This window comes from Dermacentor albipictus, chromosome 9 (genome assembly GCF_038994185.2).
Source record: "Dermacentor albipictus isolate Rhodes 1998 colony chromosome 9, USDA_Dalb.pri_finalv2, whole genome shotgun sequence".
Classification (NCBI taxonomy): Eukaryota; Metazoa; Arthropoda; class Arachnida; order Ixodida; family Ixodidae; genus Dermacentor; species Dermacentor albipictus.
In genome coordinates this window covers 84,525,179-84,552,216 of record NC_091829.1, presented here as the reverse complement: position 1 = coordinate 84,552,216, position 27,038 = coordinate 84,525,179, and the positions used below count along the sequence as shown (strand labels likewise).

The window sequence follows — 27,038 nt, the reverse complement described above, 5'->3', positions numbered from 1 at the left end:
TTTTATATTTTTAATGGGCTGTACAAGCGAAGTCACGTGTTCGTCCTGTAGTCTTGAAGCTACCCGAGTTCTGTATACGACTGCAGTGCTCCTCTCCCTCTCTCAATCGTCGTTCGTTTCCCTTTCCCCCCCGAATCGCAGGAGGCCGCCGGCCACGACGGTCTCCGGCTGTGCCACCTGTCCAAGTGGCCCAACTTCGACGGCTACGGCTTCAACCTGCACGCCGACAAGAAGCGCCAGGGACACTTCATCGGACAGGTGGACCCCGGCAGCCCCGCCGAACTGGGAGGCCTGCGAAAGAACGACCGGCTCGTCGAGGTGCGTGCGAGTACCCGTCCGCGCGGTTCTCTCTCGCCTGTATAACCCGCGGTCCGGATTCGGCGCGCGCGCTCCGTCGCAGCGACCCAATTTCTCGTGGCACTCCGTATAACTTCACGTGGGTCTCCCAAGCAGCGACTCGCTGGAGCGGAAGTAGACCCGAAGCAACGGTACCGTAAACGAGGTCCCAGCGGGACGACATTGGCATAGCGCACTAAGCAACTTAGGCTGAGTGCAAACGAAGGCGCGAGCCATGTCGCTGATTCGTTTTTTCTTGGGCGCACTCTAGGCCAGTCGCTTAGGGCCGATTTGCGCTCGAGCCGCCCATCGCCGCAAGCCGCACCGCACGCTTGCGGTCGCGCGAAAAATTGCACGTATCCAGCACTTGTGCGCAAATTACCATTTACGCTGTGTGCACAGTGTATGCCTTACACATAGTAAACTGAGATTTGTGCACAAGTTTAGCAGAATGCGTTGTTAGGCAAGTTGGTTCATTGTAATTGGAAACATTGGTTGCGCTTTTTAGACAATCACACAATTTAGTCCAATTGACAATAGACAATTTAGTCCTGTCTTCCTTCCTTGTGATTGTCTAAAAAGCGCAACCAATGTTTCCAATTGTGCACAAGTGTTTGATACGTGCATTCTTTCGCGCGACCGCACGCCTGCGGTGCGGCGATGGGTGGCTCGAGCGTATATCGGCCCTAGTCGCGCGAATGATTGCACGTATCAAACACTTGTGCACAAATTTCGGTTTACAAGGTGCAAGGTATACACTGTGCACGCAGCGTAAATGGTAATTTGCGCACAAGTGCTGGATACGTGGAATTTTTCGCCCGACCGCACGCGTGCGGTGCGGCTTGCGGCGATGGGCGGCTCGAGCGTAATTCGGCCCTTACGCTACTTTCGGAGACTCCGTCGGTGCGCTGTCGCTTTCGGGAAGCGTCGGACGCGCTCGAATTGGAGGCCGTGAATGTCTGCGCGCGCATCCTGGTTGTTTAGCGATTGTGCGCAGATGTCGATGTAAACGCAACCTGTAGAAGGCTCGCGTCAGGGGACCGCAGTCGAGCGTGACGAAGTGCCTCAAGACGACGCTTCGATACTTATGACGTGGCTGGACACGTTGACATAAATAGAGAGGGGGGGGGGTGGGGGGGGGGGCTTCGTCACATTCGGAGTTTGTTGATACTGCGTATACGTATAGTGTGTCGGTGACTGCGCGTGCGACGTTGCTCGTGGCGACGGAAACGTGCAAAATGGAAGCCGAAACGAGATGCTCGAGGGCGGAGGCTCGCTCTGCAACATTGTGAGGTTTTTTACTTTCGCGTTTATTTTTGCTGAGCACGAGGTCGCGGGATCAAATCCCGGCCACGGCGGCCGCATTTCGATGGGGGCGAAATGCGAAAAACACCCGTGTACTTAGATTTAGGTGCACGTTAAAGAATCCCAGGTGGTCAAAATTTCCGGAGTCCTCCACTACGGCGTGCCTCATAATCAGAAAGTGGTTTTGGCACGTAAAACCCCATAATTCACTTTCACGTTTATTTCACTTGCACCTTGCTCCCCTGCTCTAGGCAACACGTCACGGTGTCACATTAGGAGGCGTTAAACCAACGTGCTCTGAGTAAGACGAGAGCGCGTTCACATGGATCGGTTCACGTAACACAAATGCCGGCCTCCCCTCGTTTCTTGCGGCACTTCCTTCCGCCCTTGGATGATAGCGTGACGAAGGCCGCGGCCTGCATCCGATCCAGTTAGTATATCTTCCTCTCTCGAATAAGACACGTTGCGAGAAACTTATTCGCATCGCTGAACGCGATTGCTCACCATGTGACTCATACGCGGTGTTCTGCAAATTTTCACAGCCCCAGATTGCATTCGCCGGGTTCTTTATCGATCCTTCGGCTTCCGTGTCTGCCCGGCTGTGTGCTGAAGTCAAAAGACCGGCTTCGGCACTCGCTTGAACTGAAAAAAGAAGGAGTGTTGATTTCTTGAACCACGAAGGCGGTTTTAAGTTTCAGTGACAATGGGCGTAACACGTTTTGGTGTGTACACCCACACCCACACGCCCTTTTGGATGTAAGGGATGTGAGCTATAGATAAATACGGAGGTGTATAGACCTAACGCACACCAATGCACCCTTTTGGGTGTAAGGGTGCGAGTTATAGATTTATTTACACCACGTGGTTTACACCCTTATTCACTTTAATGGGTGCAAATTATTTCACACTGTAGTAGGGGTGATGCGCCGCATGTAAACAGCGTCGCATAGTACTGCCGTGATGCGCTATAGTAAATGCGATGCACTATATATTAGACAGTTTTAATTACACGTACGTAGAGGCTTCACGTACGCGAACGTGAAAAGCCTACGTACCTTACGTGCACGCCATTTGAAACGCTTTTAGCTACACGTACGCGAGGCACGCCAAGAGGGACCCCGTAGCCCCATCTATCGGGAAATGTGAACACGGCGGTAGCCAATTCAATCCTGCCGCCGTGTTTTGATGCGAGCCGTCTGCGCACGCGCGGCCCGCTATCGCTTGTTCTTGCGGAACTCCCGCGCGAAGCTGTCTACGTGCGCAAGAAACGCACGCAAAGCATTGAATCTCACGTACGTCCGTGAGACGCGCGCGCCCCCGCTACGTTCTGCGCATGCGCACTGCTCACACGTAGACGCTCTACGTACGCAAAGCCTCTACGTACGTGTAACTAAAACTGTCTATTGTCGCGTACGTGCAAACGCGCCTAGCGATTCGCCTTGCCGTGACGTTTCGCGTGAACGGGGGGCTTTGAGCGAAGTGCCACGTGACCTCGACCCCTCTTGCCGGGGGTGAACGCAGGTGAACGGGCTGTCCGTGGAGGGCGAGAGCCACCGCGAGATCATCGAGCGCATCAAGCAGGACCCGACGCGAGTGGACCTGCTCGTGGTGGACCGCGAGGCGGACGAGGCGTTTGCGCGACGCAAGCAGAAGCCCAGCAGCCAGTCGGAGGGCGTGGTGCGCCGACGCACGCCCGCGCAGCAACCGGGCACCGAGCAGCAGCAGCAGCAGCAACAGGTCAGCCAGCTGTCTTCCTCTCCTCACTGTCCCCTTTCCTAGTGTATAGGGTAGCAAACCACATTTCTCGTTCTAGTTAAGTTCCATTCCTTTTCTGTCTCTCTTCACACCTGCGCAACAACCGGGCACCCAGCAGCAACAGGTCAGCCAGCTGTCTTCCTCTCCTCCTTGTCCCCTTTCCCAGTGTATAGGGTAGCAAACCACATTTCTCGTTCTAGTTAAGTTCTATTCCTTTTCTGTCTCTCTTCACACCTGCGCAACAACCGGGCACCCAGCAGCAACAGGTCAGCCAGCTGTCTTCCTCTCCTCCCTGTCCCCTTTCCCAGTGTATAGGGTAGCAAACCACATTTCTCGTTCTAGTTAAGTTCCATTCCTTTTCTGTCTCTCTTCACACCTGCGCAACAACCGGGCACCCAGCAGCAACAGGTCAGCCAGCTGTCTTCCTCTCCTCCCTGTCCCCTTTCCCAGTGTATAGGGTAGCAAACCACATTTCTCGTTCTAGTTAAGTTCCATTCCTTTTCTGTCTCTCTTCACACCTGCGCAACAACCGGGCACCCAGCAGCAACAGGTCAGCCAGCTGTCTTCTTCTCCTCCATGTCCCCTTTCCTAGTGTATAGGGTAGCAAACCACATTTTCCGTTCTAGTTCCTTTTCTTCTTTGTCTCTCTTGCTCACTTGAGGGGCACCAAGGAGATACACGAAGTCTGTTTAGACTGATAACATATATTGTCGTTAATTTCACGACATTAGGTTCATTATTAAATGAGAAAATAAAAGCCAAAGTTCAGTATTTTTTTTTTCATTTTAGCGCCGAACCATTAACGTCGTACGTCAGTGTGACGTCACTGATTTCAAGGTATCTTTCTTTTTTCGTATTTAGGCCGCGTTGCCTCACTGAAAGTTCCAGAAACTGGACATATTCAATCTACGGATCCTTTAGAACATAATGTAGTAGTCAATTTTCTGCCGATAAACAGTCAACTATATAGGCCCTAGCACACGCCTGACGTCACGGTGAGCTAGTGCGGGAACTTCTCGGTGGTGTCGCCACCCGTCTTTCCCCTGTGTGTCTTTTCTGGCCTGTCAAGCGTCTTCTCGCGATGTGATATTGTCGAAGGTATAGTTTACTAACACAAATGAAATATTTTTTTTTTTTGCTCTTCAGTGCCATTTTAAAGGCACACCGAAGGAACTGTGTTAAAGGAGCACTCAAACATATTTTAGATGCTATATAAACTCCACCCTACGCTTCTCACGTGGAAGGGCTCTCACACTTATCAAGTGTGAAAGTTGAGAGACAGGATATTTTACTTTAACACTAAAGCTTGGTATTGAAGTGCGTCAGACCTGGCGTTATGGACATTACCGCGACGTCATGACACATAGCGATGTTGGCTGATGTCACGTAGCAGTGAGACTAAATGTGATGGCATCGCTCGTAAAAAGAAAGGTCTAGTGTCCACACTAAAAAAGAAAAGGTCGACGTACATAGTGGTTCAAATGATTCGATGATTAAGTGTTGATTATATCTCCCTATTCCGTTTCTTTCCGTATGTTTTTCACGTTCATTATTCACTGACTTCGTATTTTTATTCGTATCGCGTATTTCACGCGCAAGTACGTCGACCTGGTCTTGTTTAGCTTAGGCACGTGGTTGACGCTTTCTTTTTTCGGCGCTTGACACTCTGGAATGTTCCTTTCTTCTCGATTTTCTTGTTGCTCTTCGACGCTACCGCGAGGCATAAAATCTAGGTGTTATTCCCACGGGATTATGGCTTCTACAAAACGCGCGGCCAAGGTCCGAGCGAAGCCCTCGCGCGGTTGGTGGGTCTCCTCTCTCTCTCTCTCTCTGCCTCTGCTTATCCAACCCCGCTCTCTTCCTTTCCAAACTCGGGAGCTTCGCGCCATGTGGCGGAGGGCGCGGTAGTTAATTAGACGGCACTTGGCGGTGGCAGAGGGCAAAAAGTGACACAGCCACGAACATCATCCCCCCACCCATTTACGGTTAATTACACTTTGTTTTCGTTATATCCTTAGTTGCTGTCTAAAAATACGTGTTCTCGGCGTGCGGAGGTGTCATTTGATACTATTGTCATGTTCATATGGCATTTTCAATCCACATAACGAACCGTTTTCTTTTGTTGGGGGGGGGGGGGGGGGGAGTGGTTACAAGATATCCAGATCCCAGATACGCCGATCTCTTCTGAAGTCAGCTAAGAGTACATCATCTTTAAAAAAAAATGTGTTCGGTGACTGTGGGGCACTTCAACCTCTGGCAGCGCTCGCAAAAGCTGCTTATACCGTCGAGAAGAGTTCGGAAGAACACGTTAGCGATAGGCGATGTCCAAAACATGACGGCTAAGACGAGTTTCCGGTCCTGCAGTTACTTCCGGCGCAATCGAATCAGCTAAAGCATCACTTTCGAGATCAGTGTCTGTTACGCAAAGGAGCCGATCGCTGCAGGCGGGGGATTCGGGCAACACCTATGCGCGGCGAGTGCAACAAGGCCTTATTCCATCATGATTATCCTAACCAAGCACAGGCTGCAATTTCTTGCTTGTTGCTTCATTTTTTCCCCTTTCTGGTTACTCGCGAGCGTATGAGCTGAAAGTGGGCTGAAATTCGGTATTGAGACGTCCGAAAGCATATTGTATAGTTGTTATTTTGCCCTATAAACAGTTTTTGATTTGAAAACATGGTTTAGCAGACGAAAACAGCGCAGTGAATTTTCTGCACGTATATGTAGCAGATAGATAGATAGATAGATAAACTTTATTAAAATAATAAAAAAAAAACAGCTAATGGTCGGGGCCCTTAGTCCAGGGCTCCGCTGGCTTTTGCCATCTTCTTAGCTCTCTTGATCAGCTTGAGCTGGTCGTCGAGGGCCGAGCTGGACAGCAGTGCCTCCCATTGCTCCCTCGTGGTGTTCGTGTCTGGGTGTTCTATGTTGTGTAGTGCGCACTCCCACGTAATGTGATATAGGGTTGGTGTGGCCCCACACCATGGGCATTCGTCCCTGTAGGCTGTGGGGTGTATCCTATGTAATATGTGTAAGTTCGTGTAAGTGCCTGTCTGGAGCCTACGCCAGGCAGCGGCATCCTCTGTGTTTAGATTTCGATGGGGTGGTGGATATAGCAGACGACGCCCTCTGTGGTAGTTGACGATTGCTGAATACTCGAGGTCGACAGGGTCCAGGTCTTCTGCAGCCGGCGTGTTGAGTGCTCGGTTATGTACAAATCCTCGAGCTGCTCTGTCGGCCTGCAGGTTGCCCGTGATGCCTGTGTGGCCCGGTATCCAGATGATGGTTTGGATGGTGAAGTCCTCAGGGTCCTCCTTGAGTATTCCGGCTAGGACTTGTGCAGCAGGTCTTCCAATTCTTCCCTGTAGGAAGTTGCGGCAGGCCTGCTGGGAATCCGTGAGGATCGTCAGTGGTTGGTTTGCGTGTAGGCCCTCGCGGATGGCTAACGCGATGGCCAGCTCCTCGGCTTCCGTAATCGTGCAGGGGCGGGTCGATGCAGCGGAGGTAACGTGGCCTCGGTAGTCGCATGCCACCGCAACTGCGCCCTTGTTGTTCGTGCCATACATGGCAGCGTCCGTAAAACGGGCCGTGGTGTTGAATCTGAACACTTTCTCCATGTACTGGGCCCTTGCTCTCCTCCTGCCGGAATGTAGGTTAGCGTCCATGTTGCGCGGTATCGGGGCAACGTGAAACCTGTCCTGAACATGACGAGGTATGTAACAGGTTTCTTGGGTTCGTGTTGTTATTTCTGGGAACCCCAAGGTTTGTAGGACCTGCCGGCCCGTGCGAGTCCGCGCAAGTCTCTGTTGTTGCGAGACGTAATGGGCTTCTGCTAGTTCGCTGAGGGTGTTGTGCAACCCTAGCGCCAATAATTTTTCAGTCGATGTACTCATCGGCAGGCGGAGAGCGGTCTTCAAAGCCATCCTTAAAAGTGTGTCGGCCTGCTTCATCTCGGACTGTGTGAGGTGGTAGTAAGGCAGGCTGTATGTGATTCTGCTCACCACCAGGCTACTGACCAGTCGCAGGGTGTCGCTTTCCTTCATGCCTCTGTTCTTGGATGTTACGCGGGAGATCATGCGTGATATCGCCTTGACACTGGTTTTGAGGAGTGTAAGGGTGTGTGTGGCCCGCTGGTTAGATTGCAGCCACATGCCCAGCACCCTCAGCAATGGCTTCTCTGGTATGAGGCCCCCGTTGAGGCGTACCTCGAGTCTTCTTGTTGGGTCTGTGGGGACTGTGTGGTTACCCCGGCCTCGCCAGACTCGTAGGAGCTCAGATTTTTCGGGGGAGCATTGTAGTCCCCGTTGGCTGACGTATTCCTGGATGATATTTGCTGCAGTTTGCAACCGTTCTTCTTTTTCAGCGAGGGACCCTGTTCTGGTCCAGAGTGTTATATCATCTGCGTAGATTGCGTGCCGAAGGCCTGCTACGTCCTGCAGTTTGTTTGCGAGACCGATCATGGCGACGTTGAACAGCGTGGGAGAGATGACAGCACCTTGTGGTGTGCCCTTGTTGGGAGGGTGGTACACTGGAGTCTGGATCTCTCCCATCTTCAGCTCCGCCGTGCGGTGGCTCAGGAAGCTCTGAACATACTTGTACGTTCGCTCGCCGCAGTTGGTGTTGGCCAGCCCTTCTAGGATTCCTTGGTGGCTGACGTTGTCGAAAGCCCCTTTGATGTCGATTGCTAGGAGGACGTGTTCGCCGCTGCGGGAAACGTTACTGAGGACTTCTTCCTTGATTTGGAGTAGCACATCTTGTGTGGACAGGCCTGCGCGGAAACCGAACATGGTGTCCGGCAGGTGTTTATTATCTTCCAAGTGTTTCTGTAGTCTTGCGTTGATAACTTTTTCGTACACCTTGCCGAGGCAGGACGTGAGCGATATGGGCCTAAGGTTTTCAATTGCCAATTTCTTGCCCGGTTTGGGGATCATGATTATTCGTGCGTGTTTCCACATCGCCGGCACCGTACCTTGTTCCCAGTGTTGGTTGACAAAGGCCGTGAGCGCGGAGATAGACTTGTCGCTCAGGTTTCTGATCATCGAATTCGTGATCTGGTCGGTGCCCGCCGCTGTGTTACGGGTGGTGGCTGCGATGACCGCTCTCATTTCGTTTTCGGTAATAGGTTCGTCCATTAGCGGGTTGGGTTGTCCGGTGTAGGGTGTTCTACATGCTTGTGTGGGAGTGGGATCTCCATAGCACTTGGTCTTGATGGCATCGATGAGGTCTTGTTGGCTACCTGGGTAGGTGTGTAGTAACCGTTCCAGAGCCCTGTGTCCTTCTCCTTTGGTTTTGGTGGGGTCCAGGATGGCTTTGAGGATGTGCCACGTCTTGGCCGTGTCCAGCGTGCCACCGAAGGAGTCACAGAATCTATACCAGTTCGCGGAGGCGAGTTGCATGGCATATTCTTCTGCTTCCGCTGTTATTTTTGCTATGCGCGTCTTCAGTTTCCTGTTGTATTTCTGTTTTTTCCAGCGGCGGGTAAGGCCCCGTTTGGCATCCCACAGGTGTAGTAAGTGGGGATCCACCTCTGGGGTCTCTTCCGTTCTGGCGATGTCCTTTGTGTGGCGTTGTTTATGTCGACGGAGGTTGTCGCACCAGTCTTCCAGGTTCGTGATTATGTCGGCGTCTTGTTCTTGGGCTTCCCTGATTTTTCGCCAGTCAGTGATTTTAGCTGTGCCGATCTGCCTGCGTAGGCGCCCAGTCTGTAGTGTTATGTTTAATATGTAGTGATCGCTGCCTAGGTTTTCGAGTGTGTTGAGCCATTCGGCTCGCGTGGTTTGAGTGATGAAGGCGAGGTCGGGAGTGGTATCGCGTGTTACGCTGTTCCCTTCCCTCGTCGGTATGGTCGGGTCTGTGATGAGTGTGAGGTGACACTGTTCAATTAGTGTTTGTAGCTGGAGACCTTTCCAATCCTGCCTCTGGTATCCCCACAGCGTGTTCTGAGCGTTGAAGTCGCCTATGATTACCAGGGGACTGTCTTTAGCGAGGCGGAGAGTGTCCCCAAAGAGTTTACCTATGTTTGCCCGCCTTTGGCTGGGGGGGCAATAAATGTTGAGAACAAAGGCGCTCTGTTTCTGGTTGCCTTTGTATATTATTTCGAGAAGTACATGTAGTATGTCCACGTCGTCTATGGGTTTGTGTTGTATGGTTGTGATGTTTCTGTCTACTAGTGTGGCTACCTTCCACTTGTCGTCTTGACTTGTGTGGTATTCTTCGTAGCCATGTAGTGTTGGTCGGGTACCGGGCTCTTGTAGGGCTATGACCCCAGGTGGCTTCGAGGAATGAGCGATAAACTGTGCCAGCAGCCCTTTCTTCCTCCGGTACCCACGGCAGTTCCATTGCCAAATTTCTAAGTTTTCTTTGACTTGCCTGTATGCTCTAGGCATTGTTGGACGTTGTGGTCGGTGATGTTACAATTTGGTTTGGTGCTGCTACAGGTGTGGCCTTGTAAAGGTTCTGTCGTAGCGTCTTACGTAGTTTTACGGAGTGAAGCTGGTTCTTAAGCTTGCTGTCTACAGTGGCTTCCATGTGTTTTATTGCTGCATCTGTGCGTTGTATTGCAGTCTGTGTGATTTGTTCCAATTGGGTGCGTGTAGCGTCCATGAAGGCTTGCATCTGGGTGCGGATGGCATCGACATGGGTTTGTAGGTCAAGGATGTCCTTGTGTGGAGCCATCTCTTGTGGTATTTGTGTGAGCTGTAACACTTGTTGTTTGAGTTGTCTGTTTTCTTGTGTGAGTGTTTGTATCTGTGCGCGCATGGCCGCGAGTTCCTGTTCCAAGTTTACAGATGGTGGCGTCTGTGGTTTTTTATACGAAGGGGAGGCTACTGCTGCCCAGCTTACCTCGTGTTCTTTGGTGGTAGCCCTCTTGAGCGAGGCCTCCTTGGTCTTTCGGTGGTGTTGCTGGGGCCCCTTGCCTTTGAGTGCCGTGGTCGCTGGTGCTGCCTGCTGTCCTTGTTTGGGCGTCGACCGGGATCGCCGTCTGGGCGACCGAAAGTGAGACCGGGGGCGAGAGCAGGAGCGGGACCTGGACCTCTGGTTGGAACCGGACCGGGATCCGTGGATGCTCGGAGACTCCGAGTAGTCGAAGTCGGAGTCTTCCCGCTCGGAGCTGAACCATCGCGGGCGAAGGTCAGCCGCCTTGGTCGACTGAGTGACCGGGCGGGGCTGTCGTTGGGTTTTGGGTGTGGTGGTGGAGGCAGGTTTCCATCTGGGTGGAATGCGCTTGAGCTTATTGTTGCACCCTGTTGCGGCCGTGAGATGGGCCCCTCCGCACAGGGCGCACTTCGGAACACAAGTGTGTCCGGCGTCTGGATTAATGTTGTTGCAAACGTTGCACGCACGAACCGTTGGGTTGGGGCAGACGTCTGGTCGGTGTCCGGTGATTCTGCAGATGGAGCAGAACTGCCTTGTCGGCTGGTAGTCTCGGCAAGGCATCTCCCCTCCATAATAGTATACAAATCTAGGCACCTGGGGTCCCTCGAAGTGTAGTAGGGCTGTCTGGGATTGTCCGAGCATACGGGCCCGCACGATGCGGACTCCATGTGTGCGGACCCGAAGATTCGCCATAAGCTCTTCTTCGCCGGTGCCTGCGTCGATGCCGTGTACGACACCTTTAAGCAGGCCCTCGGGTGTTGATAGATACACCTTCACAGGATGGGATCGTCCGTGAAAGGTGAGGCTTATAATTTTCATGAGGGTGGCCGCCGTGGCCTCGTGAGGGGTGCTCACGATGATGATGTTCGAGCCGTGTCGCAGGCGGACGATGAAGTCATCCCCCTTGCAGGTCGGCGCACCTCCGGTGGCTTGTACGATCGCCTTGGCCACTTGGTGGGTCTGTAGTTTTCGAACGATGAGGCCCGGGGTCGGTCGGATAATGATTTTCATGTCAGTGCGCGGGAGTGGAGGCGCGCGTCGGCGAGGCCTGCTCCTTGCAGCCGCGTCTTCAGAAATAGGTGTTCCGGCTCCACGCTCTTCGCAGGTAGCTTGCGACGTGGCTTTCGCGGCGGCGGCTGGCGCCTGGGTTAGAGCTAGCCCTAACGGTGTGGTTTTCGATGGCGGGGTTTGCCCGACTGGGTCTTGCTCACCAGTGGATTGTTGTTTTTGCAGGCGGCGTTTCCGATGGAGGGAAACGACCGTTTGCCACTGGGATTCTTGATTGTGGAGCTGCTCCGAGAGGACGGGAGACGGCCCGGGCAAGGCCTCGTCAGGCAGGGGTCTCGGGTGACTCTCGGGTACAACTTCCATGGTTTCGGTGTCGGTGGGTTGGTGGGCAATGGTGCCTGGGTTTTCCACGATCGTAGCGTTCCGGGCTGGGTCGCCCCCACAGCTCACCGTAGACACGGTGGCTGCTTGCGGGTCTCCGAGCTCCCGCGCGCCAGCGTTCGGCGTTAGGGCTAACCCTACCGTCGGCGTGGCCGAACGAATAGGGCTCTCGTTGGTCTTGAAAGTGCGGCTCACCGAAGTTCGGCGCCGTTGAATCCCCTTGATGTTTGAGAATATTCCGCTGATACCGGTGGTACCAGGAGATTTTGGGCGCTTGGGAAATTTGGAATCACGGAGCCGATGCAAAGCACGTCTGCACGCTTCGAGCTTCTTCTTGAAGCTCGAAGCAGAAGCAGATATGTAGCAGAAGCGCCTTACAGCAAGTTCATTTTTTTTCTTTTTGTCGCAACTCTCACGTGCACCATATGACATCATAGAGCCGCATCTTTTCGCTTCTTTTCGACATGTTTCGCGTAAAGCCAACAATGGCAAAAAATAAAGATAGAAGTGTAACTTTTTTTAATCACATAAAAAACAAAGATCTCAGTGCCATGTCGCCTCGCATCTGCGACGTCCCAGCTCCCGCGCCGGAGTTTAATAAAGGTTACCGCAGGCCGTAAGTGATGTATCTGCTCCTGTGGGGTCCCAAGGGCCCTCCACCTCTGGGAAATCTCCAATAGGCGACGCCACCTTAGCGGGCGGCAAACCGCCCCGCGTCAAGCTGGCCAAGCCCTCCAGTTCGAGCAACCAGGCCCCTTCAAAAGGCGTGCATGGGGAGACTAAGAAAGACGTCGGGCCCGTGGCTGCGACGACTAAGACGCCCATGCTCGTCAATGGCGACCGACCAATCTCGGAGAGTGACCAGGCCACCGTCCAGGCCACCGATCAGGATACTGTACAGGCCACTGACCAGGCCACTGACCAGGCCACCGACCAGGCCACTGTCCAGGCCACCGTCCAGGATGCTGACCAGGCCACTGTCCAGGCCACTGACCAGGCCACCGTCCAGGCCACTGACCAGGCCACCGTCCAGGATGCTGACCAGGCCACAGACCAGGCCGTCACTACCGGCGCGCGGGATAAGCGTCACGGAACGCAACCGTCGTACGGCACCCGTGGACGGCGCGACGGCTACAGGACGGAGCGTCCGTTCAGGACGCGCGATAGAAGCTGGCAGCGCTACCAGCAGTCGCCGAACGACTACGGGATGGCGGACGGCTTCGGCTACGCGTGGCCCTTCGCCGAGCAGCCGTCGCCGTGGTCCCCGTACGCGGCGCCGTTCCCTCCCGCGTGCGGCTTTCCCACCCCGTACGGTCCAGCGGCCTACCCGGGGCCGCACAACCCGTTTCCCCAGTACCCCTACGGGTCGTACGGGCCGTACCAGCCGCGCGCCTTCTACTGGCCTCCGCAAGGTCCGTACGCGCCGATGCCTTCTTACTACGGCTACCCGGCCACGGCGTACCCGCCGGTCTACCCCGACTTGGCGTCGCCGTACCCGCCGTACTCGACGTACCCGCCGTACGCGAACACCGACGCAACGGCGTCCGACCCTCACGAGCAGCCGGCCCCCGAAAACGGTGCAGAGTAGCATCCGCCACCCTCATCGGCGGACTTCCAAGGGGGGCGAGCGAACAGGAGCGGGCGCGCCGACGAACAGCCGCAACTATACACGCCCGCAGTCCGTCGACGCGACCATTCTGTAAGTGTCCACCTAGTAGACATGTCCATTTCGTCTGCTGAAGGCGTCCGTCTCCTTCTGACGCGTAACCCAGCCAAGCCAATCAGAACTTCAGCAGCAGGCGAAATGGACATGTCCTCTAGGTGGACACTTACGGAATACCTCCCCCCCTCCCCCCAGAAGGCGGACAAAAGCGACGCTCCGTGCCGTCTCAAACGTTTCGTCGTGTAGTTTCTCCGTCCCACCCCCCTGTCCCTTGCCGGATCACGTGATACCGTACAAGTATGAGCAGCCGTTCGAGTAAGCTTAATCAGCAAGGCGTGCCGTTAGTTTGTGAAGCCGTTACCTTGGAATGTATGCGCAAAGGCGGCCCGGCCCGCTTAGCGTCGACGCGGCATCCAGAATGCTGCGCAGACACCGTAGCGCTGCCCGTCGCTGGAACGTTGCACAGCTTGTTGTTCTGAGATTTCGAGCTGACACGATATGCGAAAGACGAGAGGACGTAAGGAATTTGTCCTGAGGAGGAACTGGAGCCTTAGTGTGTCAGGTGTCGCTCAATCATCGCACTATGGCAACGCGAACGGGAAGGAACAAAGCAGGTCTTACCCTTATTCGCTTCAAATAGCGATATGTTATCGCGTCTTAGCACGGCACCGAATGCACTCTATATCCCCACTATACTAAGCGCCTGTGAATGGATCTGCACCAGTGCCACACACACTGTCGAATCGAACAAGGAGATGCGCCTTCGAGTTTGTTTTCTCGTCATCGCGTTCGTTCATTCCGGCGTGAACGGCGTACGTGTCTGCTCGTCGATTTTGCTGTGTGGTCGTGACCGATGTCAAATTAGTGATGTCCTCTGAATCTCTATTCCTCAACCTGGTTCGACGCAGTTTCTCTGCGAAGGAGGCTTGAACGATGAACTCGTAGAAATTATGAGACGTGGCTGAATTTCTACTTTGCTGTGCGTGTCATCTGTGTTCAGGGAGTTGATGGACTGAAAACAAATGGCAACCTCAAGGAAGGTGGCTTTCAGTGGAGTACGGCAGTGCGTCTGGAACAAGCTATCGTTCCTTATCTTTATCGTGAAATAAAATTGGTGCACCTCATCCACTCGTTACCTCAATAGGCGCAAAGGGAGGAGAGCAAATTCATAACTTAAGCATCGTGCACCGACTAGTGCGACTTGACGGTAACTTAACCCAGCGTATCGTATACATAGTATGCACGTATACGTCATTCAAGGATACTCCGCGACTTCCGGTTTACGGCGGCGCCATGTTGGGGAACCTATAGGCCTATGCGCGCGCCTGTTGATAAGGTTCCCAAAGATGGCGGAACGTAGCAGAAGCAGACGACAGCAGCGGATGTGACGTCGCGCGCATACTATGTATACGATACGCCCAACTTGGTTCGCGCTAACGTGCGGCGCTGCCTTCGCGGAAGCGAGTGAAACGGCAGAGCCGTGGCGCCTCTCATTGCGTCATCGCATGCATGACGGCGCACGCGACTGGCTTCAGTGCGCGCACGATTGCGAGCGAGTGCCGTTGGTGTCCCTGTGAGATGCAAAATGCCACCGACTGATCGTGCCGTAGGTGGGATGCCAGCACTGCACTGCTACGGGTTTGTTCGGTTTAGAAAAGGTGTGCGCGGCGCCACGAACCAAAAAGGTGCAGGCTGTGCCGGTTGCGGTATGCGGCGGGCTGCACCCACTCGCTGCAAGGGGTGCAGTGTGCGCAGCTGCGTGTGTACCTGGGGAAATCGATTCGCTAGGTGCAGAAGGGGCAAAGAAACTTGGTTAAATCGAATAGACCCTAATAATTGCGCTATACACTGGCGTATCCTACCACTTAGCTTTGCTCGGATAGAAAGAAGAAAAAGAAAAGACTTCTCTTGTATATGTCCAAGGCAGTTGGACAGAAAACCACGAAAGCAAGTAGCTATTAATGTAGAAATAGTTCAACACTTCAGAAAAACATGCACCGCAGGAACATCAGCTCGATAAGCATTATACTCGGCTTGATAGGTACTTATAGGGCCGCACCAAGCTAGGAGGTTCAGTACTTGGACTGTACTTGTCTGCTTTGATCCCACCAACGCCAGCGTATAACCGCGCCCATTAATCACGGTTTCCAGCGTGCTTGCGACATACGCCTACGTCCTCACTGCAGATCGAAAGATTCTGATAGAAAGATGCTCAATGGCGTTTTCCATTGCATGATTGGACCCTCTGACCGGTGAGCTTTCTGTTGCACTTAAATAAAAAGGCTACCATAAAAATTGGCTTGTCAGTCCCTTTAACCTTGCGATCTCCCCACGTTCGTGCTATTACACTAACTCAATATAGACCGTTTTGGGCAGCCCGTTGCGTCATAAAGCACATCATTCCGTCAGGAAAAATGGAGAAGGTCTAAAGAGACACCAAAGGGGAAACGATATTTTTGAGCAATATTATTTCCTACTTTAGAATTAGATAAAAGATCCGATCTTATCGTGATGTGAAGATTGGTTAATTAGCCCCAAAATGCGCGAAAAGGAGAGACTGGAGTGGTGGCGACGCCATGTTGCCGCAGCAGCTCACTGTGACGTGATAGATTTTTTATATGACACCTGCTCGGGGCCTGGTTAATTTCTAATCTTTAAGGACTACATTGAATTTGGAAAAGAAAAAGAAAGTCCAAGATTGAGCTCGGCAAGTTGCAAGAACATTTACTGGGTGCACAACGGCGCAGCTACGGGGGGAAATGCTTTCAAATCCGTGAAGTGTCACACGTGACGTACTGGTACGGTATTTCGGCGCGAAATTCGAAAAGTGGCCTTCATTTCCTCATCTGATAATTGACTTATTACCGCGAAATCAATAACGAATATAGGCCTTTGAATGTGTACTTTATGAGCCTGAACTGACTTAGTGCTTCTCTTTATAGTTACCCTTTATAAGACAGACAGGAGTTGCCGTACTAATGGGTACACGAAATTATACCGAAACGAGTCAGCATTGAAACTTCCTAATGACAGGCTCCATCGACGTACGGTTTTCACTCGTGATCGGGGGTGTGGTCTCGCGGGTCCCGAAGAATCTCGAGGGTCCCGAAGCTGCGATGACGCGCACTGCAGTGGGTTCGTCCGCCTAACCCGCGTGATCCCGTCTCGTTGACGTACGAAGACCGAACGCAGTGACGTCCTTCTGCTTCCATTTTGTTTGTTCCGTTTGCACTACGCCCTTTTTCGATACTCACTCAGCGCGCGCGCAATGCGTCAGAGGCGGTCTGACGACACAATAGCGTGCGCGTTGGTGTGTGTGTGTGTGTGTGTGTGTGTGTGTGTGTGTGTGTGTGTGTGTGTGTGTGTGTGTGTGTGTGTGTGTGTGTGTGTGTGTGTGTGTGTGTGTGTTACAGATGCGAGTAAAGCGCCTAGACGTGCGGCGTGGCTTTGGATGGCCCCGCTGATCACGTGCTCTGGTGTGTTGCGTTCATCGCGCCGCCGATGGTCCCAGCACATGTCCGCGTATGCACACGCGGTGCGCCGTGACATTTCTGGTTCGCTCGGAACACGCGGACGTATATAGCACATGTGCAGCTGTACATCAAAGGCGCCCATTTCGCAAGAAAAAAAAAAGAAAAAAGAACTGTCAGCCCGAGCACTCCGTATACAGATGGTTAACCAGCGAAGCTGATACATGCGGCCCCGGTGTTTGTCACCGGGTAAATCCCGACCGTTCATTAAAGTATTTCTTAATTATTGGTTACATGTTCTTGGTTCTTAATTAATTAATCAATTAGTCAATTAATTACTGACGACGGCGAACGCGGGATCAATGGCTCGAGCGCTGAGGGGCACCAACGAGCCAGCTGTGGAAGAAGACGCCGGAGCCAGTGCTAATGATGATAGTTTTGTTTTTTCTACACGCGGACACGATAGTCGGGAAAGTCCCCCTTAACAGCTTCGCTGTAAAAAAAAAAAAAAAAAGAAATGACCCTCGTATGATTACGAGCACAAGTTCGACGGCTTTCGCTGTCACTGACCACCGACGCAGCGGGCACGGCTCGGGTATTACAAGCACCGACATCCACGCTCTCAGAACGTTATCGACAGCGGCGAATGCAGCAGTACAGAGATCGAAACAGTAGGGCTGCCTGTTGTGCATTCCGGCCGCAGACCCCATTTTGCGTTCGTCGATTCGAGTAGGCGGCGAGGCGTGCGCCTATTATTTTCGACAGCGACCTTGACTCCGCGGTGCGCGGCGGGGGGTAGGAGGGTTGCGCGTGGACCTCGGGGGCAGAAAGGCTTTGTTGACGTCAGCGCCGCGTCTTCGACGGTAAAAACCACCGTATATGGGGAGGGGTGAGTGTCTCCTGGTTGACGCCTTTGGACTCGCGCAGAGAGGGGACAAGGGAGCGTGGAGTTTCATGCAATCGAGGGAGGACAATGTTCCGTTTGGTTCTTTTACTCTGGTGTTCGTAGGCCGACCTTCGCGCGCCTCGAGGCATGTGTCGTCGTGTATACGCGTTCGCGTGACTCAGGCTTATTAGCGCGGTTCGCGCGGCGAGATTTGGCAACTCATCTCGCTTTTTTTTTGTCTCGTTTTCTTCGCGCTTCTGCCGGCTGCGAATAGATCCTCTTTATCGTGCTGACATAATCAGAATGAGCTACGCTTGTTTCTGCGTGTTCTTCTTTTCTTTTATTTCGCCCATAATAAGAGCATGAGTACCCTTCGAGCAGACCAGCTCATGAACCAGAATTGTGATATCTGCCACAGGCAACTCTTAAAAGATTTTTGAAAGCGTTCGCTGAAACACCCTGTACTGTATATACGTCGTTTCACTCACTAAACATGATCACGATGCTATACTTTGGCTTCCGTTTAATCGTTCGCGGACAACATTAGCGGAAGCTGCGTTTCCCCGCCTTCTTTTCGAGTTCGCCAACCTGTTAAATTTGCGAGCGTCGACAGCAACGTGCGGTTGCTGTAGTCGTGCTTTGGAAGGCAGTGGAATGGTCGTCGACCTCACAGAAGCCTACTTTTGCCAGTCTGCAGAAGCCACACAAGAGTATTCATCCGTACCTATATACAGAGTGCGTAGATCATTTCAATAGACTGCCTACATTCCTCGCGGACTTGGACTGCAAGTTTTTGACAATTTTCCATCAATACGGAATGTCCGCAGAGTGAGTTTGCATCTGAACTAAACGTATCAGCGCAAACATATAAGACGAGCCACAAAAAGAAAGACACGACACACACTGGCGCTGACTAACAACTTCTTTTTTCCTTCCATCGTCGATGCATTTATATACCTAGGCCACATAATCGCGCAGGCGCACAGAATGCATTACTGACGTCAGCCATCTTATCATATACGCAAACGTATGAAATCAAATTCTGATTGGTGCAGGGACAACGATGTGTCACTAATGCAATTATTTACTTGACTTTTTATGTGATAGGCCTCTAAGGCAAGCCGCGCATGTTCATTCTTGCTTTTTCCAAGGATAATTGTCCGATCAAGTCGCGCCTCACAATTGCTGCAAGAGTTTATATGCGCAACCAGGTGCGCTCCTTTATCTACATTTTTGTTTTTCTTTTGTGGCTCGTCTTATATGTTTGCGCTGATACGTTTAGTTCAGAAGTATGTACCAACTAGGCCCAAATGAAGTGTTGGTGAGTTTGCATGCTTAAAGGATATTGCGTTGTAGGAAAACAAGAGTATTCCGAGATATGTGCGGAGTGCCTGATATATTCGCAGGTTTCGAAATTCGAGAATGGACGCTTTGACTCTCGATCGGTTTATAACCGCCATTTTCCCCGCCGGCCGAATGCACAGGCGAGTTCTTAAAAGACACTACTCCATCTTTCTGATCTGATTAGGTGTTCCTCATTGGTGTCTATACACACACGGAAGCGTCACAAAGTTTCCCAGCTGCACACGGCATTGGCGCGTTCGCAACCGTTGCTATGGTGCGTACGCGTACCGGCAACATGTGGCGGTGGCCGCAGCTGATCATTCAAAAGACAACTAAGTGGCTGCACTTTGCGGTAGCAGCTGACGAGCCTTCAGCAGCGCGCCGCAAGCTTTCTGCGCCGTGCCGCCATTGTTCCGTCGCTGACACGTGACAGCGCGCTCCCTTCGCGGTCGCTAAACGTACTATATAGCCCCACTCGTGGCCTCCGCGATCAGCTCCGGCGGCGCGCGGAGCTGATCGCGGAGGCCACGCCCCACTTCCCGCTACAACAGAGGGAAAGTCACGGAGCCAAAGCACGCACAAGTAGGAGCGCTCCCGAAATGAGTCCCAGATTCTCATCCGCGTTTGGTTTGTTTACAAACCGAGAAAGAGAATACATGGACATCTTACTTACAAAAGCAAAATAAGACAAAATATACCCCGGAGTGGTAAACGCGACTTGTATTCTTCCGCTTATCTGTTCCGCCGCGTTTCTGGGGAAATGCAAGGTCATCGCACATGGAAGCTACACTGTAAACTGATTTACACGCTTATGAAGTTCCATAAGGATGCAAATCGGTCTGTAAATCACGCACTTACACCCGTAGGAGTGTAAGGGCGGGAGTGGTTGGCAGTGAAGCACCCTTGAGGGTGCAAATTGGCTTTACAAAAGAGCACGCTGGTTTGTGTTCCGAGAAACCAAAAGTGCTGTCCAACGATACCAGATTCTCATCCGCGTTTGGCTTGGTTATTAGCCGAGAAACAGAATACATTGACATCTTACTTTTATTTTGTTTTTGATCATTTACATGCCTCAAAATAAGAAATGTCCAACGCTGCCGGGATACTTGACGCAGTAACACGCGTGCAGAAGCTCCGCCCCCGTAGCTTTCCATTCGTTGCCACAGAAAGTTGACCGCGAGCGTAGCGCAGTTATCGCATGCGGCCGACTTCGCTGTAATTTGACAAACCGTCGAAAGCATCCAAAATGTCCAACAGATATTAGAGGGAACTCAAGCGCCTAGATCGCCCAGCTACTATGGTAATGATGCGTACAGTACACGAATTTGTGTGTACTCATCGTGCATCGCGATTCAGACGTTATTCTTGAGGCGTTATTTATTCCGCTTTGTATATTTCTGTACTTCCAAGCAATCTCACATTTCCAAACGCACGAAGGCAAAAATTCTTTGCGCGCACCTGCATATTAGGGGCAAATTGTCGCGCGTGTAGCGCGATAACTGGTTGCAAATTATCAGATTGCAATGTCACGTATAGCCGTCTCTGAAGCCAGAAGGACGATGTTTAGGTAAATCCATGTTTTACCCGTCATTCCCGCGCATAATGAACCGCCATAACTTGCAGCTATACTGTAGCCACTAGGGCCAGAGTTCACTCTCTCTAGTAATTTTTCGTGGGAAATTATTTGGAGAGAGCTGCAGCTGCATCGGGTCTAAAATTTAATTAAATTCTGGAGCTTTACGTGCCCAAAAAAACCACGGTCTGATTATGAGGCACGCCGTGTTAGAGGGGGATGCGTATACTTTCTAACCATGTCCACAGTCACAGCCAAATTACAGTCATGTCGAAGCCATAGCCGCAGTCCGAGACGGATCCGTGTGCAGGGGCGATAAAGTCCTTTTGAGCTATAACGGTCACTGTCCAGCGAGGTGGCGTTGTCGAAAAAAATTTTCGACGACGCCAATAACACTACGGTCTCTAATGGATGCCGCCATTTCCTCATAGAGCGGTATACCGCGGCTGTAAGCGGTGCATGAAATCTGATTTCGTTACGTGCCTTGGTTCAGTGCGCATTTACCCCTTGCCCCTCCCCCAGCACAGGGTAGCCAACCGGAGATAATCTCTGGTTAACCTCCCTGTCTTTCCTTTGCCTTTCTCTCTCTCTCTCTCTCAACTGCTTAGCCAAGTGGCGTGCAACGATCCTCTCGCGTTGTAGAAATTATTCGTGGAGCAAAATCTGCGCGCTTCGGACTTTCTTGTTTGTCCGCCCGTAGACAGCGCAGAACTACGCGCCACGTTCAGATGCGCTAGAAAGATCGACGTAGCTAAGCACGTACCAACTGTCCTTGTTCATCGTTCAGGAACGTCAATGTCCTCACCTGCTTCTAAAAAAAAAAAAACAGCAAACTGGGCTAAATGTCAGATGCTGCGGCTTCTTTCTTTGCTGCAGACTAGAAGTTTGAAGTAATTCACGTAATGCAATGGGGGGGGGCTAACTTCGCGTTGTCTTCCACACCACAGATCACGTGCCTCAGTTCGCTCACCACCAGTCACGTGGGGAAAAAAATCTGAAGGAAAACGAAATTAACTGCCACTGCCACTGTCTAAGTAACGAGTCTGGAAGCAACGCAAACCTTGGGCTAACGCAGGGATTCTCACTAATTACCTCTGTCCTTAATATGTACATGAAAATTCCCCCGTGTATCTGTCTAATTAATTTATAAGTGTCTGCCTCCTCCTGACGAAACTTGCGCATGCGCCGTGCGGACATGTCGATATCTCTGTGCACCATGTCGCCATGGGACATATTAAAATGGACTGCGCCGAACCGGTTTACAAACCGGTTATGTGTTGCGAACCGTTATACATTTTTATTTATCCGAACTGTAACTGAACCGGAACCAGATCGTAGCACGGTGAGCCCAAACCCAAACCGATTCAGTATTTTTTTTCCCTGTTCACATCCTGGTTAGTGCACTTTGATATTAGAGTGCCAGCTGCCACACATAAGAGTACTGCTCAGTGCGACAACACTGTGTTATCGCCTATAATACTCGTTAGGTCATAGCCTAAAGGTGCAGCAGTCTTATCCCGTCTCCCCCCCCCTCCCCCCCTCTTTTTTTTTTCTTTTTCCATACCTAACCAACATCCGGGAAGAAAGTTTACGCAGCTGCTCGAAGTCCCAAGGGGTAAACCCTGCAGCCGGGTTTCGCACGCTGTGCAACTACTAAAACGTGTGCATTCATTGTTTTGTTTTTCCCCCTCTGTACTGCAAGTATCTTCATGCGTCGTATCTTTTTTTTTCGTGTTATTTTTTTTCTGAACTGTTCTCGTCTCCTCGTCGTCGTCATCATCGCAGCGCCCCCCCCCCCCTTCCCCGCTCGTGGGCTATGCTTCTCCCGCTGTTTGCTCAGGCGTGCGCCGTTTGTTTTTGTCCGCTCTGGCCGACTGGTTCGAAGCCGGATCGCTGCTGCATGACCGGCTGCACCTCTCAGACGGAGAGAGAGAGAAGGGTCGCCGTTTCTCTCCCTTCTTTCTCAGGAGATGCAGCGGCCTGCATAGAAGGCCCTTATTTTTGTGTGTCGCAGAATCAGTGACATCACTGAGAGAAAGAGAGAGAGAGAGAGTTTTGATGGTGGAAAAGGCAAAAGTTCGCACGGTTATTCACAAGGTGGCGGACGCGTGGGATGCCTTGGGCCCTTGGCATTGTCGCGGCATCTTCATCGAGGTTTGTTGAAGAACTCTCCCCCTCTGCGGCTGACCCGCGTTATTGAAATTAACCGTTCGTAAACACTCTCTCCGCTTCGTTGAGCCCCACTGTTTCCGTACGTGAGGGTGTGCGTGTGTGTGTGTGTGCGCGCGCGTGTGCGTGGCGGTGTGTTTGTTTCCATGGCAACGCCATTCAGCCGCGGACGATCACGCGAGAAGGCAAGGTGCATGCAACACTCGCGCAGAAGGACAGTGTGTGTACGGGCGAGCGCTCGTAGAAAAGAAAGGGAAAGAGCGTGTGTATGACAATTAGCTATAGTGAGGCTGCAAGTCGTGCTGAAGTATCTGCAGACACTGCGATGGCCGAATGTGAAGTTTGTGTGCGTGCAAAGAGACGATTGCGCGCCTTCTGTGGTGACTGCCCTCGTTTCGGTACGCAGAGAAAAGTGCTCTGCACCACGCTCGACGAGCTTGACGACCGTTTCCCCCTTACGAGGAATCAGAATTCTTTGTCCCGGGTACCAGCCGACGTCGGTCCGAGTTGCTCTTAATGCGCTAGTGATCTTTAAAGCAACTAGTAGAGAGAGAGAGAGAAAGAGAGAGATGAAAGGCAGATATTTTAACCAAGGTGGCGCTCGGTTGGCTACTGTCTACTTGGGTGAGGGGAAATCCGGAAAGAAAGTTAGGAGAAGGATCTGGACTGAATGAAAAACTGTAGTCGATGTCAGTTGCCTTACTCGTGCTTCTGCGCGGATTTTCGTTATGTCTTATCTTTCTTTCTTCTCGTATTTTCTGTACCTTTTCCTCACCCCGGAACAGAGTAGCTAACGTGCATGTTACTCTGGAACCTCGCTGCCTTTCATCTTTCAGTTTCTTTCTCTTTCTTGCAAAGTCGCTATAAGCAACTGGCAAGATCGTCAATGAGCTGGAAGGCCCTTTTCGCCATTCTGAGCCATTATAGAGACTTGTTACAGGTCTATTTGGCAATGGTGCATGAAATAACAACGCGTGAAGACAAAGGTAGATGCCGTGTTCGTGTCTTCTCGCTGATGCTTAGGCAGTCGAAGTCGCCGATGAAATAGTCAGAAATTGTGAACTCTCGTGTACCCTCAATCCGAAGCCATGCATGGGATGGGACGTTTGGTTCAGAAAGAGACGCACAACTTCTTGAACCCAATTCGAGCGAGCCTCAGGGAAAGTATAGCGGGCATGCAGTGTGCGTCAGTATTGCGGTCGTCGATCAGCCTGTCGTTTTATGAGGTCGCCGTCGTCAAGACCTGCAAGCGTGTCGTGTCAAGTTCAGAGACGCAACTTCGCCAGAAACCCGGCGTGATTGCTCAGTGGCGATGGCGTTGGGCTGCTGAGCACGAGGTCGCGGGATCGAATCCCGGCCACGGCGGCCGCGTTTCGATGGGGGCGAAATGCGAGAACGCCCGTGTACTTAGATTTAGGTGCGCGTTAAAGAACCCCGGGTGTTCGAAATTTCCGAAGTCCTCCACTACGGCGTGCCTCATAATCGGAAAGTGGTTTTGGCGTGTAAAACCCCATAATTTAATTTTAACATCGCCAGAAATACCTCCCTATCGGTTAGCTTAAAGCCACGTAACACAGTTGTATTTTTTCTACGCCTTTCTTCGCACTAACTGCAGTGTTCGCACCGACTTCGCAAGCGAGCACGATTGATTGATTGATTAATTGATTGATTTATTTATTTATTTATTTATTTATTTATTTATTTATTTATTTATTTATTTATTTGAAGGCTCAAATAGCCGCGCGCAATATAAGCGTTCCCATACCTTACTGCTCTACAGCATGTTCGGAACCGCAGTGCCCAGGCATCCTGTCATTGTCACCTCACTGCCGCTCTCGGGAGTCGAACCCACGATGTTTTGCTCCGCAGCAGAATGTTCTAGACTCGGCCACGTGACGGCGTCAGATCGCAAGAGACGCCGAGCGCATTTCCTCGGTATTGCGTCACCGTCTCAGGTTATCGTACACCGCCAAGCTAGATTGCGCAGTCAAGGGATACCTTTTCGCTCTCAATTGTCCACGGCTCTCGGCGCAGCAGCTGCGCCCAGCGGTCTTATGTGCTACAGCGACCTCGAGGCACATAAGCGGCGGTCATTGCTGGCGTCGAATGGACCGAGGCGGTCGGTCTATACGCATGACCGCGCTCCGGAAGGGCCGAGCTGCGAAGGAGCCGGCCGACCCGTCGACAGCGTTGTCCGTACACACACACACACACACACACACACACACACACACACACACACACACACACACACACACACACACACACACACACACACACACACACACACACACACACACACACACACACACACACACACACACACACACACACACACACACACACACACACACGCACACGCTCTCACACACACACACATATATATATATGTGTGTGTGTGCGAGCATGCGTGTGTATATATATATATATATATATATATATATATATATATATATATATATATATATATATATATATATAATATGCCCTATAGAGCTCTGTTCGCAGCAGGATAGCTGCAGCTCTCCGCAAACGTGTAAACCGTGTGATTATAGGACTTATCAACGGCAGTGTATACGGAGCGGTCCCCCGGCGCTCCAGCGTGTCGAAAACGGAGCAGCCGATGATGGTCAAGTGCGCGTTTGAAACTTCGTCGCGTATCGGCGCCAGTTCGCTACACTTTGGTCGCATTTGGCAACGGCAGTTGCAGTTCGGAGATCAGACACGGGGGAAGTGCGGGTTGCGGGTAACAATTAAGGCGCGATTGTGCGACGGATGAAGAACGAAGATGCCGTGCGTGGTTGCAGACGGGTGTCATCGACGCCTCTGAAGACACCTCATCGATCCGTGCGTAGGGAATTACCGCCTGTCGAAATAGGGAAAAGGAGAAGATGAGAGATCTAACATTTTTGCCTTGGCTATAGATACTGGATAGATTCGGTTGTTCCTACTCAGTCTAGGTGAACGCATCGAGTCAGACAAAAATAATTGCACGACTGCTACATTTATGCCGAGTTGCGCGTTTAACGTGACGAAGGGCGCGGGGAAGTGTACCGTGGGCTATTCCAATTGCAGCGATTATATCGCTTTGCAAGGATAATCAGGGACGTGCTTTCCCTGTTTTATGAGATTTTTTTTTCTGGACAATAATATACTTGTTACCTGTCGCAGCTTTTCACAGCGATAACTGTTATGGCTTCATTAGCTGCAGTATAGTCGTTTTAATGCCCCCAGGATGTCCGTCGCTGGAACTCCATAATGTCTTACCAGAATTTTATAAAGAAGGAAAGAAAAGGTAACACTGCCACGCCACGATTGGAACTCCGGGCACGCAGATAGATTCCACTTCTCAGTCGCCGATTCCGCATAATTGCATATTGCGCCTCAACAATGCTGTGTACACTGCAAGATCATTTGCACCGTTAAAAATAATCGTGTAAATTGGTATGTAACTTGCACCCAAGAAAGGGCGTATGGCTATGAGTTGTAGACATGTTTACACCGTCATTCACTTTTAAAGGTGGAGAGAGAGAGAGTTTCCGGTTTGCTACCGTGCACTTGAGTGGGCGTAATTATTTACACCCGCCGCAAGGGTGTAAGTCATTTTACAGCGTGTGGCCTCGTGAGTGCTCGATAAGGCGACTGGCTGAAGCCAGGCATGGCTGCTTATCTTAAACCAGCGCCAAAGTGAAAGGACGCACGAATCCACTGACAAAAAGGGAGAGGAAAGAAACGGAGGCGATACGGACTGTAGAAGCACCACTGACGTTTTTCTTCGCTTTCTCGAAGGTATATCGACCGTTTTCGCTGAGAAGTTTGCTCTAGGGAAACGAGATGGCGCTCTCGGCGGCCCGCCACGCGTTGCCTCAGCGAACGCGCACGAATACGAAACCGTGGTCTCTTCTGCTCTGCTTCTGTGCGATCAGCTGTCGGAAATGCAAAGGGGTTTTCGCTAACGCACTATATGCTCCATTCATGCTGCAAAATACGGAGCGGTGGAGTGAAGACGTGTACGGTACTTGGCTGCAAAAATTGTGGCTGGCATATTGAGGAATGGAACGAATCTGTGTGTCCAAGTTCACGGACCGCTGCTACATAAGGACTGCCTGTGTTGCCGGCTTTCTTCGCGATGCAAGGCTTCCGTCGAAGACTTTTAAAAAAAAAAGTCAGTCATCCGCCAGCGTTGTAGCATATTAACCTCCAAAGAAAGGACTTCAACCCCGGAACATCTGCACGAGTGAATATACCGCTCGTTATTCGCTGAGAAAGAGT

The 27,038-nt window shown here is 51.7% G+C and overlaps 1 protein-coding gene across 1 annotated transcript in view; it reads left to right on the top strand.

Annotated features, from left to right (window-relative positions):
• The window catches only part of LOC135919858 (putative PDZ domain-containing protein PDZK1P1), a 163,446-nt gene that overhangs the window by 112,436 nt on the left and 23,972 nt on the right, over window positions 1-27,038 (top strand). The window contains exons 4-5 of the mRNA XM_065453834.1: window positions 142-318; window positions 3,163-3,378. Of these exons, the coding sequence (XP_065309906.1) occupies window positions 142-318; window positions 3,163-3,378 (393 nt within the window). The remainder of the gene's footprint in view (window positions 1-141; window positions 319-3,162; window positions 3,379-27,038) is intronic.